This window comes from Kryptolebias marmoratus, linkage group LG8, assembly GCF_001649575.2.
Source record: "Kryptolebias marmoratus isolate JLee-2015 linkage group LG8, ASM164957v2, whole genome shotgun sequence".
NCBI classification, from domain to species: Eukaryota; Metazoa; Chordata; class Actinopteri; order Cyprinodontiformes; family Rivulidae; genus Kryptolebias; species Kryptolebias marmoratus.
The window spans coordinates 3,576,472-3,589,320 of record NC_051437.1 but is presented as its reverse complement, the minus strand read 5'-3'; the positions used below and the strand labels follow the sequence as shown (position 1 = coordinate 3,589,320).

The following is a 12,849-nucleotide window of genomic DNA, read 5'->3' as shown; positions in this document are numbered from 1 at the left end:
ATCAGCGAGCAAGCCTTCGTTTAAAAGGACTTCCATCATGGCCCCATCCGTTTGCCGGCCGAACTTCAGCCCACCTCCACCCCTTCTCCACCTCCAGTTTCCCAGCTCCCTCAAGCTTCCTTCCCCTCTTCGACCTCCACCACCAGTGTCCGGCCCGGGGAAGACGCCTCTAATGCTCAACCTGAGCTTCTCCTCGAAGTGCATTGCTATTGTCGACACTCGCATCTTCCGCCGAGGTCCGAGCGCCAAATATCTCATGTCATTCATGTCAAATAAAACCATTTAATTGCAGCTTCTCTTTGTCGTGAGTCTCTCCAGGTTGAAATGCAGTTCATTCCTATCGTACGAGCTCTCAACATAAACTGTTAAAGTTCGAGCTCGTGTCCACGGGTTTTCAAGGTAACACACAGCAGCACCAGCTTCTGGCGCCCTACAATCTCTGTGTTATGGTTAAAATGTCCTCTGCCTCAGCTATGTGTTATCATGTGTTTACACTATGGACTGGACCGGCTCTGGCTGGTTTAGTCCACACCCTTTGCTTTCTCTTAATAAAAAAAGATAGCTCATGCAGAGGTCAGAGCTTCCTGGACAGCTGCCTAAGGAAGAGCTGCTGTTTTGGAACTTCTCCTTTTGCAAAAGCTTTCAGAAAATAAACAATCCTCTCTGTGTGGTTTCTTTTATCAGATTAAGTGAAATAAATACCCAACAAGGTCATGCCATTGGCATTGTGTCTTTCTTGAAGGAAAGTTTTCAGGTTCTTTGCCCTATGTCAAAGGACATGAAATCATTCAAATGATGGAATACAAAAAGAGTAAAAAAATACAATGTAGATGTAATGACCGCCATCTCCCTCAAGTCTATGATTGCTTTTCTTTAGCCCACTGTCACTTTGTTTTTGCCTTTTGAGTGTTTATGGCGGCTTTCATTGGACTTTTCTGTATGTAAGTACCATTTTTTTCGGCGATTTCTTACAATTTAGTCACAGACATTGACTCCAGTTTCTGCCCATTTGTTTCGTTCTGCATTTCCTATTTTCAAGAAATACTGCTTTAAGTTTTTTGCCTTGATGCTTTCACATCTTCTTTGGTTTACCAGTATGCTTCCCTTTTACAGTTTCCCATTTTGATTGGTCCAGATTTTAGAAACAACTGACTTGGAACAACCATTGCCTTTTGCAACGTTCTGTGATGATTTATCTTCTGGAAGAAGTTTCAGTGGTATTTCTGACATATCTGTTGTTGGAGACATGATTCCTGTCATCTGCTTTGTGCAACAGTTCTCCAAGTTGTGAGAACTATATTTTAAGCAGATTCAGCCTGATCCAAGAATTTGTTTCAGAACTGCAAATTACAGAGTGATTCCATATTTTGTTCCTCTACTGGATTTAAAAAAACACTTGTGACTGACTACAACAATTATATTTTGTTCTTTTTTATTGTTTCTTAATGATAGAAGGTTGGAATTTTGGAAAACTATAGTTTTGTGGCATGCGTGTGATTTATTTTTTATTCAAAATTAAACAACTGAAAGAACATCCAAGAGTAGGTCATTTTTGCCAGGGGTTGTACTCTTGTCTTCTGTTTTCACAATATGCATGATATTTGTTTATTTTATATAAAATAAGGTGGTTAATGGTTTTGGGACTGATGACTTCCATATGTAAACAGTATACAGTGATACAAATAGCACCTACCAAAATGACCACCAAAAATCTTGCCTAGCGCCATCAGTGGCCTTTCCAGTGTTTCTCTAGTACAGTGTTGAGGTCTTGTGATATTTTAGCAACAGCTCTCCTACCCGGCATTGGTGTTGATTACAGCCACATTGTGACTCTTGTTGTCGTTGTATGTTTTCTTAGTCTTAATGAGACTCTTGCCAGCTCTCACCACAATGTGGCCCTGTTCCAAAAATACCTGACAGGTGTCTCCCTGTAAGACAAACACAGGGGAGGATAACACCAGCTGGAAGTCAGGAAGGAAAGAGGACAGAAACAAACATTACAGTAATTGTTCTGACCTGATTCTGGTGGTAGAACATGAGTCCCTCAGTTTGGTCAGTTCTGAAGCTAAAGCTAATGTAGAAATTGCTCCTTAGACTGGAGACATTGGTCACACCAAGATCCAGGTAGCTCTGACCATTGAAATGAGCTTCACGAGCCACCTACACAAACACACAAAAGTTAATCAGTTGTTGATACAATGATTATTTCCTGAAAGTTTCACAAAAATCTGTTTAGTAGTTCATGAGATACTTTGCTAACAGACAAACAGGGTTGCTTTCAACAGTTAATGGCAAAGTTTTAAAGACAGGTCTCATGCAATAAGTTAGTACTAGTATGTATGAGTTGGGAATGACACTAAGCTACAACCTCACACAAGTTTAGCATAATGTCTGTAAAAGTTGTCTGAGTTATAGACAGTTTTGTGTTTGGTAAGGTTGATTAGTTGTGGCAGCCATTTGAATTGGACTGATTTCCAAAGTTAGTCAGTTGTAGATCTATATCCTATGATTACTTTCTGGAAGTTTCTTTGATGTGTTATCTAAGAGAAACATACAGATACTGAGATAAGAAGACCCAGTTGTTGACGGCTAAAATGCCTTTTTCCTGAATGGGTATTGAATGTGATAATGTCAGTAGTTTTTTTTTTTTTTACTTTATTGGTCAAACAAATGACATTGAATTGAACAATGCCAAGAACACACACAAAAATAACCAACAAAAATAAACAAGTAATAGTCAAATAAATAAATGAAGGAAGAAAAGAAAAATTTCAGCTTTGGCAAATATAATTAAAACTGTGAGGATTTGGGTTTTGTTGTTTTTAGTTTATCTTTATTATCTTGTTGTTGTTTTGAGTTATTGTTTCAGTTTGTTTTTTTCCTGTTTGTATTGCTGTCAGAATTCACTCCTCCTCCGTCACTCTTTTGCCTTCCTTGCCACGCCCATCTCCACCTGTCAGTCATTATCCCCACTCACCTGTTTCCACTTACCTCGTCACCTTCAGTATTCAAAAACTCGGTCACTTCTCCCACACCCTGTCGGTTCATTGTTTGCTGTCGGTTGCTGCTCACTGTGCTTTGTTTTCTTGATGTTGTGCCCTGCCATGTTCTTGGATCTTTTGTTATGTTTGAGTTTGCTGCCATGTCAGCTTTTGTTTTGTTTATTTCCTTATTTAATAAATTAGTTTTTTTATTTTAAGAATGAGTCTGCATTCTGGGTTCGTCTCCATCTCCACCCCGCCTGACAAAAATAACAGGGGTCTCATTTATAAAGGTGGCATACACATAAAACTGTGTAATCTAAAATGATTTAAGGATTATTGGTTTAGCAGATACAGAAGATTTCTTTAAACAGAATGTTTGGATTTTAGGATTATTGTTTTCGGTTTCTTACTCGCGCAAGAATTTGGGATAGTTTAAACTAGTTTTTGGTAAATAGTTCACTTTGGAATTTGGTCAGAAGGCGTTATTAATTCAGGTTGTTTTGATGAAACATCAGACTGGAAATAAGATGTTATTTATCAATTTGCATCAGTTAAAATAAAATAGAAGCTGTGGAGGGCCAGTGATCACTTTGTCTTTGAGAAACTTGGAGGCTGCCCAAGCCATGACGGAACCACATTAAGGAGGCAGGTTAAGGCCCCGCGCTTGTTGAGGGTCAGTAGTCAGCATTCTCTCCAAGTCACCTGAGGTTTTGGTGATGTTTGAAGAGAGTTGGCAAGGAGGTAACTGATGCAGCAGGAGTCAGGCGACAGATGACACACAAAATAGAGCAATTTTTTCTTAACAGTACAAAAAGGTATTTTTCTAATACCTAATAAATTTCTTTTTAGTTTTCTCTGTCTTTATTTTCTGTCTGCTGGACTTAAAAACACTGAGCGAAAACAAAATGAGGGGAAAGAAGAAAGTCCTCACATGACGAACAAAAAAGCAGAAAGGCTTTATCTCACCCTATCCAATATTATTTCATAACAGAGTACAGGTCTCCAGTAAGACAAAAGATTAAAAAAAAATTGTTAAAAAACACTTGAATAATTTTCTTGAATATTTGCACATAAATAATGATCAATAATCATTTCTCATATTCAGTGATGCCGGAACCGGGTGGGGGTTTGGTTCAGATCCAGATTGGCCCAGAGTAGATAACTTTTGGTGTCAGGGTAGACAAATAATTGCGTGGATAGTTTGTCATTTTTGTTTGTCTGGAGTTTGCAACTGCGCTGCAATGACAGGTCGCTTTTGAGAAAATTTAACCAGAGGAGGAGAAGAAGAGAATTATCTTCTCACCTCTGAAATAACAAGAAAAATATAACCACGACTTGTGGCAGCAGGTCTGTTTCGATTTCTGAAAGCATGTCACTCAGAAACGGCCGTGATGTAGGCTAATCTCAGATATCCAGGGCTGGGGTGACATCAGTGAAGCCACATTGACCTTACTTTAACGTAGAGGCATGAAAATTGATACAGTTGTACAAAAGTTATCAAAACCGTCAGATTTTGAGCATGCTGAATGGGCGTGGCCAGGCCTCAAAATTTAACATGTCACCATGAAAGCTGTTATATCTGTTCACTAGAGGTCCCCAACCCCCGGGCAGAGGACCGGTACCGGTCTGTGGGTCATTTGGTACCGGGCCGCAGAAAAAGAATAATTAACTTACAGCCTTTCTGTTTTATTTATTTTCAGAGTCTGAACGACATTTATTTTGAAAAACTGACCAGATTCTCTCCACTACATCTGTCTATGACTCACTCTTGATGGATGTCAAAACGCTTATCTAGGTCACGTGATACGTAACTGCTAAAAACAAACCCACAAGCTAGCAAAATGAGTAAAAAACAAACGTCTCTGGAAGCCCTAGATGGGACCGTCTCGTTACTGAGAAACAGGCACAGGGCTCCCACAGATTCAGCCTTATGGTGAGTTGTATTCTTTGTGCACTTTATATTTGTGGTGTATCTTCTTTTAAAGGACATGTTTAAAAATTGCCATATTGACCAGAGAACATTAGGGGGAGGAGAGGGTGTTATTCATGTTGATGCAATACCTGGACGTAGCTAACAAAGCTGCAAGTACACGTCAGATTTATGTTTATTATGTTTTAAAAAATACCCCCGTTTTCATGCCGGTCGTATCATTTTATTTTGTTGTATTTATCCGCCACACCAGTCCGTGAAAACACTGTCTGATAATGAACCGGTTAGTGGAGCTAAAAGGGTTGGGGACTGCTGTTACAGGTAACAAGTTGGTCTGACTTGCATTAAAGCACCAAGAGTTTTTGCTGGAGGGTGTGGCTGTGGCGGTATGGCAAAGTCATGCCATTGCCATACGTTTGGCTTTAAGTTCCAAAAAATCCATCCGACTTGCACTAAACTCACTACGATCAATCCTAGTCCACCCCCTAATAGCAATGCAGTCCAATAGTTGGTGGGCGTGGCCTAATTCCTCTACAGCACCCCCTAGAAATCTTTAAAAAATGAGCCCCAAGCTATGCTTTCACTGACAATCATGAAATTTGGTACAGATATGCACCTTGACAGAACCTATGAAAAAGTCTCTTGGAGCCATGGTCCAAAGCCCACAGGAAGTCGGGCATTTTAAATCAAAACCGCGTTTTTGTGTTTTTACACACATTTCATCTGAGCGAACTCCTCCTACAGCTTTTGACATACAGACTTCAGAATCACTGAGCTCAGTCTTGAGACATTGAAGATAAAAAGGTATCAAAAGCTTTTTGCTACATCAAAGCATGTGGGTGTGGCCAAGCCTCAAAATCTGACCATTCGCCATGAAACATCACAGTGTAATAACGTCCACATAAAAAGATATATTTTAATGAAATTTTCTGTTTGACATAACAGACAAACACTAATCACATTAATGTGGTCAATTTGTGACATCACTTTAGCCCCGCCCCGTTCCAACAGGAAATAACCTGTTTTCCTGTTGGAGGTTGTCCTTTCTTCTCTTTCACTCATACAAATTTAAACTTTGTTTTGGATGACAGAACAACATGATGCTGAATCCCTCTCTCAGCACTGACTGGTGCCTGAATAATGTGGGCGTGTCAGAATGGTGAATTCCAATCCTTTGCCGTTTGCATACGGTTGGCTCTAAATCACACATGCATTATCTGATTTTCACCAAACTGGATATGAATGACCTTTGTTAACCTCTGAAGAGGCCAATAGGATTATATTGGAATTTGACTCCAGTGAGCCCCTTAGATTATTCCATGAGTTATATCTCCCAAGAGTTATATCTACCTCATCCAATCTGCACCAGATTTTTTGTGCATCATCAATAAGCACTGCTAGAGACATTAGTGTTTTTGTTTCATGACATCACTAAAGCCCTGCCCACTCAGAGAAGAAAGTGAGTATTATTGGGAGACTCCTCCAGCTTCTCCCCCTATGTGATATAAGATTTAAACTATATCCACTAACATTTGATAACCACACATGACATGTTGAGAAGCCTACAGGAAATCCTTGCCAGTCCTTTGCCACAAAACAGGAAGTGACAATGACTCCTATCTTGAAGGTCGGATTTCTGCCATAATTTTAAGACATGCCACCGGACTTGTACCGATCTAGACTGAAGGCAATTTGGGATATTTGCTGAATGCTCCACCTAATGGACGATGCGGAATTGGCACAAGAGCAGAGACGACTGTCGCTGGTGCTCCCGCGGTCGCAAGACAAGAGAGGCGCTGAGCTGCGAGGGCCAATGCTGCTTGCAGCTTTAATATTAACTTGTGTTTACTTTTTTCATGGTCATTTATAAAGCAATTAGTTGTACTAATGTTCATCATTCCTAATAAATGATTTGAATAAAAAAATCACAGATGAAAACTTTTCATTAATTATTTGGTAATTGTTGCTTGATGATGATTCGATACAGGTAAAAGCTTGATACATAATTAAGCTTTGTCTATTAAATTAAGAATAGTCAATTTTAGATTTAAATATCATTGTTTAGCGAATTGAATCAAATTTTATCTTAGTTGTAAACTTACAAGGTTAATTAATTGAGGGTTTTCAGTGCTCAGTATGACCCCTTGCTGTTCACAGATGTGAACCCTCTCATCATTGCTGTTCACAGATGTGTGAACAGAAATGATGAGAGAATGATGAACAAAGAGACGCTATTCAATTCACTAATAACACACTTTATTATTAATAAACAGAGAAATATCTATCTACATGTCTCTGTGAAAAAGGAACACCTTATTCATGACTGCAGTTTGTTACATTTTCAAAAAAAAGACTTTTGTTGCCTTCTTTTCCAGATCTGATGGCTGTGAAAGTATCCACTGACATCACTGTGTTGTAAAACTGAACATGTGACATTCAAGGCATGCACAAACAGAGAGTGCAAGGTGACAAAACACCCCATCCCCCCAACCTCAAAGATAAATCTGGCGCCGCAGCTCATATTTCAACAGGCTTCATAATCAAATAAAAATCTAATTTTGGCAATGTTTTTCTTCGCAAGTCTTAGGAAACCATGTCATGTTAGGGAATAGTTGTTGAAAGATGACACTAGGTCAGAGGTCATGAAAAAGGGGTGCTTCTTTATGCTACACTTTAAATAATATGCACTTTTTAAAACACATCACATTTTGTTGCGCTTTTAGTACTGTTTGTTATTACTGTGGTTATTAACCTGTTTTGATTTGATTGTATCAAGAAGTTTGGTGCAACGTGTTGCAAATCAGTTGTGTCCTTCAGCACTCAGCACAATATCTCATGAACCACTGAACAAATGTAATTTAATTTCTCCAGTCTGATCTTGCATGAGAAGCAAATATCACAGCTAGCCAGCAGTGTGAAGAAGCAGAAATGTGACAGATGATGCCCTCAATGTTACATATTCCTGTTTGTAAAGAGATGTTTAATAACTGTTGAAAAGTAAAGTGTGCTCTCTTACCAGCAGGTCACCCTCACAGCCAAAACTGACTCCAGAAGAGTTCATCGTCTTCAGATTGATGAAATTATTGTTTGCTTTCACGTTCCTGAAGCAGGCCCTCACAGAGCTCTGCTCTGAAAACAGAATCTTCAAACTGAGGAAAAAATAAACCACCATGAGTCATTACAAAACCCAACTACTTAATATTGTTTTTCTTTTGGTTGCTCGTTTCTGCACGTTGCCACAAAGAATAAACTCACATGAAAGATTTGACAGTTGTTTTACGCCAGATGCACTTCCTGACACAACCTGGGCTCAAACCTTTAGCCTCAAGATTACAAGACCACAGCAGTGAGCACTGAGTTAGACCAGTTTTTACTAATTATTATTTATCAATGGTATGTTTTTTAGATCTGGACATGTTTTCTGTCAGAGGAGAGCTCCCATGCAGATATCAAAACACAGCTCTAGTGCTCATGAGAGGGGTTCCAGATGCATGCGACAAAATCAAGAGGGGTTTGAGATGCCCATAATGACTGTGATTACTTTGAGAGAAAAACTGTTGCAAAATGTTTTGAAGATGTTCAAAATTCAAGTGACAAATCTTAGCTCTGCGACTCAAGCAGGAAAATTGGGAACCTTTGCAAAAAACATTTTAGACTCCCTCAGGAATGTTGCTAACAGTCGCAGCCTATTGAGATATTGGCTTTAGGCATAGCCAGTCCCGCTTCGGCTTTTTAACAACCAAACCATGTCGAGGTGTGTGGACTCTATGTAATGGATAATTGCCATAGCTCACTCACATTGTATTTGGGACCCTGATCCACTGCCGCTACAATAATAAATCACAACAACCTCACTACAGAGGTTTTTTGCATGTTCAAAACCATTGTGGATTCATCGGTTTCTATAACAGACAATGGAACCCCACAATGTTTTCAATATGAACTTGAAAGACCAAGATTCCTGCAAATACAACATTAACATTGTTGCGAGGTAGTAAATATTAAATGTGCAGAAAACACAGTTAGTAGTTATAATCTAAACCAAAAGCTATGCTCTCATAGAAAAAATATTGAGCCAAAGAAAGTTGAAGAGTAGGAGTGTAACAAGATACTCATCTCACAACACGAAATTTTAACAATATTTTGAAAAAAAATAACCCGTTTTTTTTCAGTGTTCCACCCACCTGTCAGGCATCAGGTGCTGTGGTACTCCGCCCAGATAGTACTTGTTGTGGAACTGAGGTAAACCTGGGGGGTCCTCTACCCGGATGGTGAAGAGGGTTTTTGAAGGTTGCCTCACCACAATTTGTTGTTTGATTTTCACGATGATAACATTCAGCTTAACAATTAAATAACAGGTCACAAAAAACAGCAATTGAATTGAATTAGATTCTGAAATGATGGTAATGAGTTTTAACACAAACTAAAATTTCTTATTTCTATAAGACAGGTTCAGAGTTTGACTGATGGGGTTCAAAGAATAGAGGAAGCCAGAATCAGGAATCTGTCTACACATTTGCCCTAATGAAACTGTAGATTAAACAAAGAGTTAGAAAGATTTGTGAGACTCACAGATTTTGCTTCACCATCACTGATCTTCAGGTATTCTGAGGCTGGATCATCAGGTTTAGCTTCCACAAGAGAACCATTGAAATTATAGTAAACCTTGAGTCTTCCATGAAGCACTGCCAAACACAGGAATTTACTCTGATGGAGGAGGGAGACAAAAAGAATCCTGAGAAACACTCGAAAAATATCAGCAAGCATTAATACCCATCTTAAGTTTTAATAAGTTAAAACGGATCATAACTCAAACGACTTGTTAAATACAAATATACAGTATCATCGACTGCTGCTGAAAAGGGCAACAATGTTTCTGTGTGTTTGTTTGTTCATCTACCAAAATATCTTATGAAACACTGGTTGAATTCTAATGAAACTTGCAGAAAGTAATCATTGGATGTTTAACTACAAGAGATGAACTTTTAGAGTTAATTTAATTTAAGATGGCCGCTGAAGATAATCGACCTTAGCCAACACAAAAATGGCTTTAACTCAGTGAATTTTATAGATATTTAGCTAAAACGTAGTATGGTAGTAGTAGCTTATCCACAACACATATTCCAAGTGCAAACAGGTCATGTGAGTTCACTTGACAAAACAAGCTGAAATGCTTCCAAAATGGATTTTCCTTATGTTTTATCTATTTAATAATATTACAATAAATATTTTTGGGTGCGTTAGCCTAGAAAATATAAAAATTCAGAAACCTACTGTGGTAAATTTTATCTTACTTACGACACTGTTCAAATATTTTATGTCAATTTTTTGGATTTGCTCGAGTTAGAATTAAAAAAATAACTTCCCCAAATTAAAGATCTAATAATCCTTGAAGGAATGCATTTCACCAACCGCCTTTCATCCCAGAGACTTAAACTGAGATGATTTTTAAAAAATGACAAAGTTGCAGCCATTTTGGTCTATCTGCAAAACTAGTATGACAATATCATGAGATCTCGTGCTCTAAGTGTGTTGTGAATACCTCTTCGGCTACTAGCATGACAAAGTTTAGCCTAATTTCTGTAAAATTGATTGAGTCGGGGTGGTAGGGAGTTCTGGTTAACAGATGGAGTAGCAGACGTGTGGATGACGTGCTCCAACTTACATTTGATTATTCCATATCAAAAACTCAGTACTCGTGTACAATCAGATTATCAATACATTGAAAAGAAGGAATAGAATCACAAGATGCAAATATAAACAAACCATGGCAAAAAATCAGGAAAAAAGCAGCAGAACCTCAAAAGCAAGCAAAGTGAAGCTAACTCTAGCCCATCTGATATGCCAAGGCTATCCGGGACTGCTGTAACACCAAGTGACCTTTTGGAGGCCATAAAGGAGCTTAAGTCTAATCTCAAAGGGGATAATGACCAACTTAGAAAGACTATGGATTCCATACGTTGAGAGATAAGTGGCTGACAGAGAAAGCTGGATGGAAGCTGGAAGCATCTTTGGTGTGGCCGAAGGTGAAGAAAGTAGCTCTGCAATACATTGTGTCAGAGCTTCTGATTACTCATGATTATGCAACGGAGATAGTTCAAAAGCGCAGAGAATACCACAGAATAAAGAACACCCTAAAGGAAAAGTTATTCATTTCCAGACTCCTTACACCAATATGAGAATCCACTGGGACAACAACATTCAAACCTACAGCAACACGCATGAAGCAGAGCTAGACCTAAATAGATGTGGCTTTGATGTGGTGGTACTCGCACCGAGGGAGGAGGACGGCTCTGTTGAGACTTGACTGAAGGAGCTACTAGGCTGGCAACGGCAGGAAAAGAGCCAGAAGGAAAACCGATCCACAGCTGCAGGAAGAGCCAAAGAAAAACTGGGGGTTTCAGAGTAGGTTTCCAGAATGACTACGAGAGCAGGTGTGGGAGCAGCAACAGGTCAGATGAGTAACTTGCTTCAGATGCTCATAGCTAGGAGCAGCGCCAGAAAGAACTAAGGCCGCTGGACACATAAGAGGGTACTTGTTTCATCACTAAACTCCTTCGTAGGGTCCAGTTGAAGGACTCCAACAGTAAAGAGGAAATTTTCTCCCTAAAAGCCTTATACCACTCATTTGAGAAGCCGTCACCCCCTGGGCTTTTGCTAGCTTTCAGTTCGCTAATAGCTTTGTCCAATTCCTTCTTAGTTATTGGATAAATTACCCTTCCACCTAAAAAACCCCAAGAAGCCTGTAAAAGACATACCCAAATTAAATTAGATTCTATTCTTCAACCTTTTGCGGTTCAAACCAAAGATTGGGCTCCATGTCAAGTTAGCACTTGAATTTTTTACCTCAGCAGTCAAAATCATAGTAACTTTAACCAAATAGTAGTTATTGAAGTTGAAACACAAAGAAATCAAGCATTTTTTTCTTTCCTAGAATTTTCTCTTTTTTCATCAAGTTACTGTACATGGAGGAAGGGTGTTGGGGCCGGAAAAACAAATGAGGCTGTAGAATGAAGTCTTATCTGTTTTGAGTTCAAATTTTAGAACATTTGCACAGAAGAATCACTGTAATGAACATGTCTTTGTGAGGGAAAGTCCAGGTCCTATCCAACCTGTGCCAAATTGTGCCAAATGGATATGTAACTTCAGAAAGCTATAACTCTTATATGCTTCAACATACATGTGTCAGTGAGGGCTCGAATGAAAGGTGATGCCGAGATAAATCCAGTTCTGTAAATAAAGTAACTGTCAACATGATTATTATACAGTAGGGAATGAATAAACACAATAAAATACCTATTTTTCTATAGTACATCATAAGAAATTTTTCAAAACAAGTTAAATTTGTCAAAATGTCTATTTACTGAAAAAATATGAAAAAGTAACTACACTGACACAAACTACTGTTACACATAAAACTATTTACAAACCATTTCACTGTTTCTACTTCAAATTCAGTGTCAGTGACAAATTTTTAGTGTGGCCCCTTTAATTCCAGCACCTGTGCGGGACAAGGCACCGGAGTTTCGCACACGTCACAGCTGCCACCCGCTCCGATTGGTCATCCAACTCTTCCTGTTCTGAACTCGATTAAACAAATGCCAACCAAAACAGTTTCTAAACTTTACATGTGCCTTTAAAAATGCAATGGGAACAATTCATACTCGGCAAAAATCAAATGGGAAAAAAGAAGTTCAGATGGGAATCTCAGAGAGTGAGCGTTTGATGTGCAAAACACAATTTAACTCCACAAGCTTAACTTAATACGATATTTTATTACACCTTACAGGTGCTGGTCATAAAATTAGAATATCATGAAAAAGTAGATTGATTTCAGTAATTCCATTTAAAAAGTGAAACTTGTATATTATATTCATACATTACATACAAACTCATATATTTCAAATGTTTATTTCGTTTAATTTTGATGATTAC

General features: G+C 38.6%; 1 protein-coding gene across 2 annotated transcripts in view; it reads right to left on the bottom strand.

Annotated features, from left to right (window-relative positions):
- The window catches only part of lama5 (laminin, alpha 5), a 311,767-nt gene that overhangs the window by 22,552 nt on the left and 276,366 nt on the right, over positions 1–12,849 (bottom strand). For both annotated transcript variants that reach the window (XM_037977106.1, XM_037977105.1), the window contains 5 exons: positions 9,487–9,621; positions 9,099–9,253; positions 7,931–8,063; positions 2,017–2,160; positions 1,798–1,928 (listed from right to left, as the gene is read on the bottom strand). In XM_037977106.1, coding sequence (XP_037833034.1) covers positions 1,798–1,928; positions 2,017–2,160; positions 7,931–8,063; positions 9,099–9,253; positions 9,487–9,621 — 698 coding nt within the window. The remainder of the gene's footprint in view (positions 1–1,797; positions 1,929–2,016; positions 2,161–7,930; positions 8,064–9,098; positions 9,254–9,486; positions 9,622–12,849) is intronic.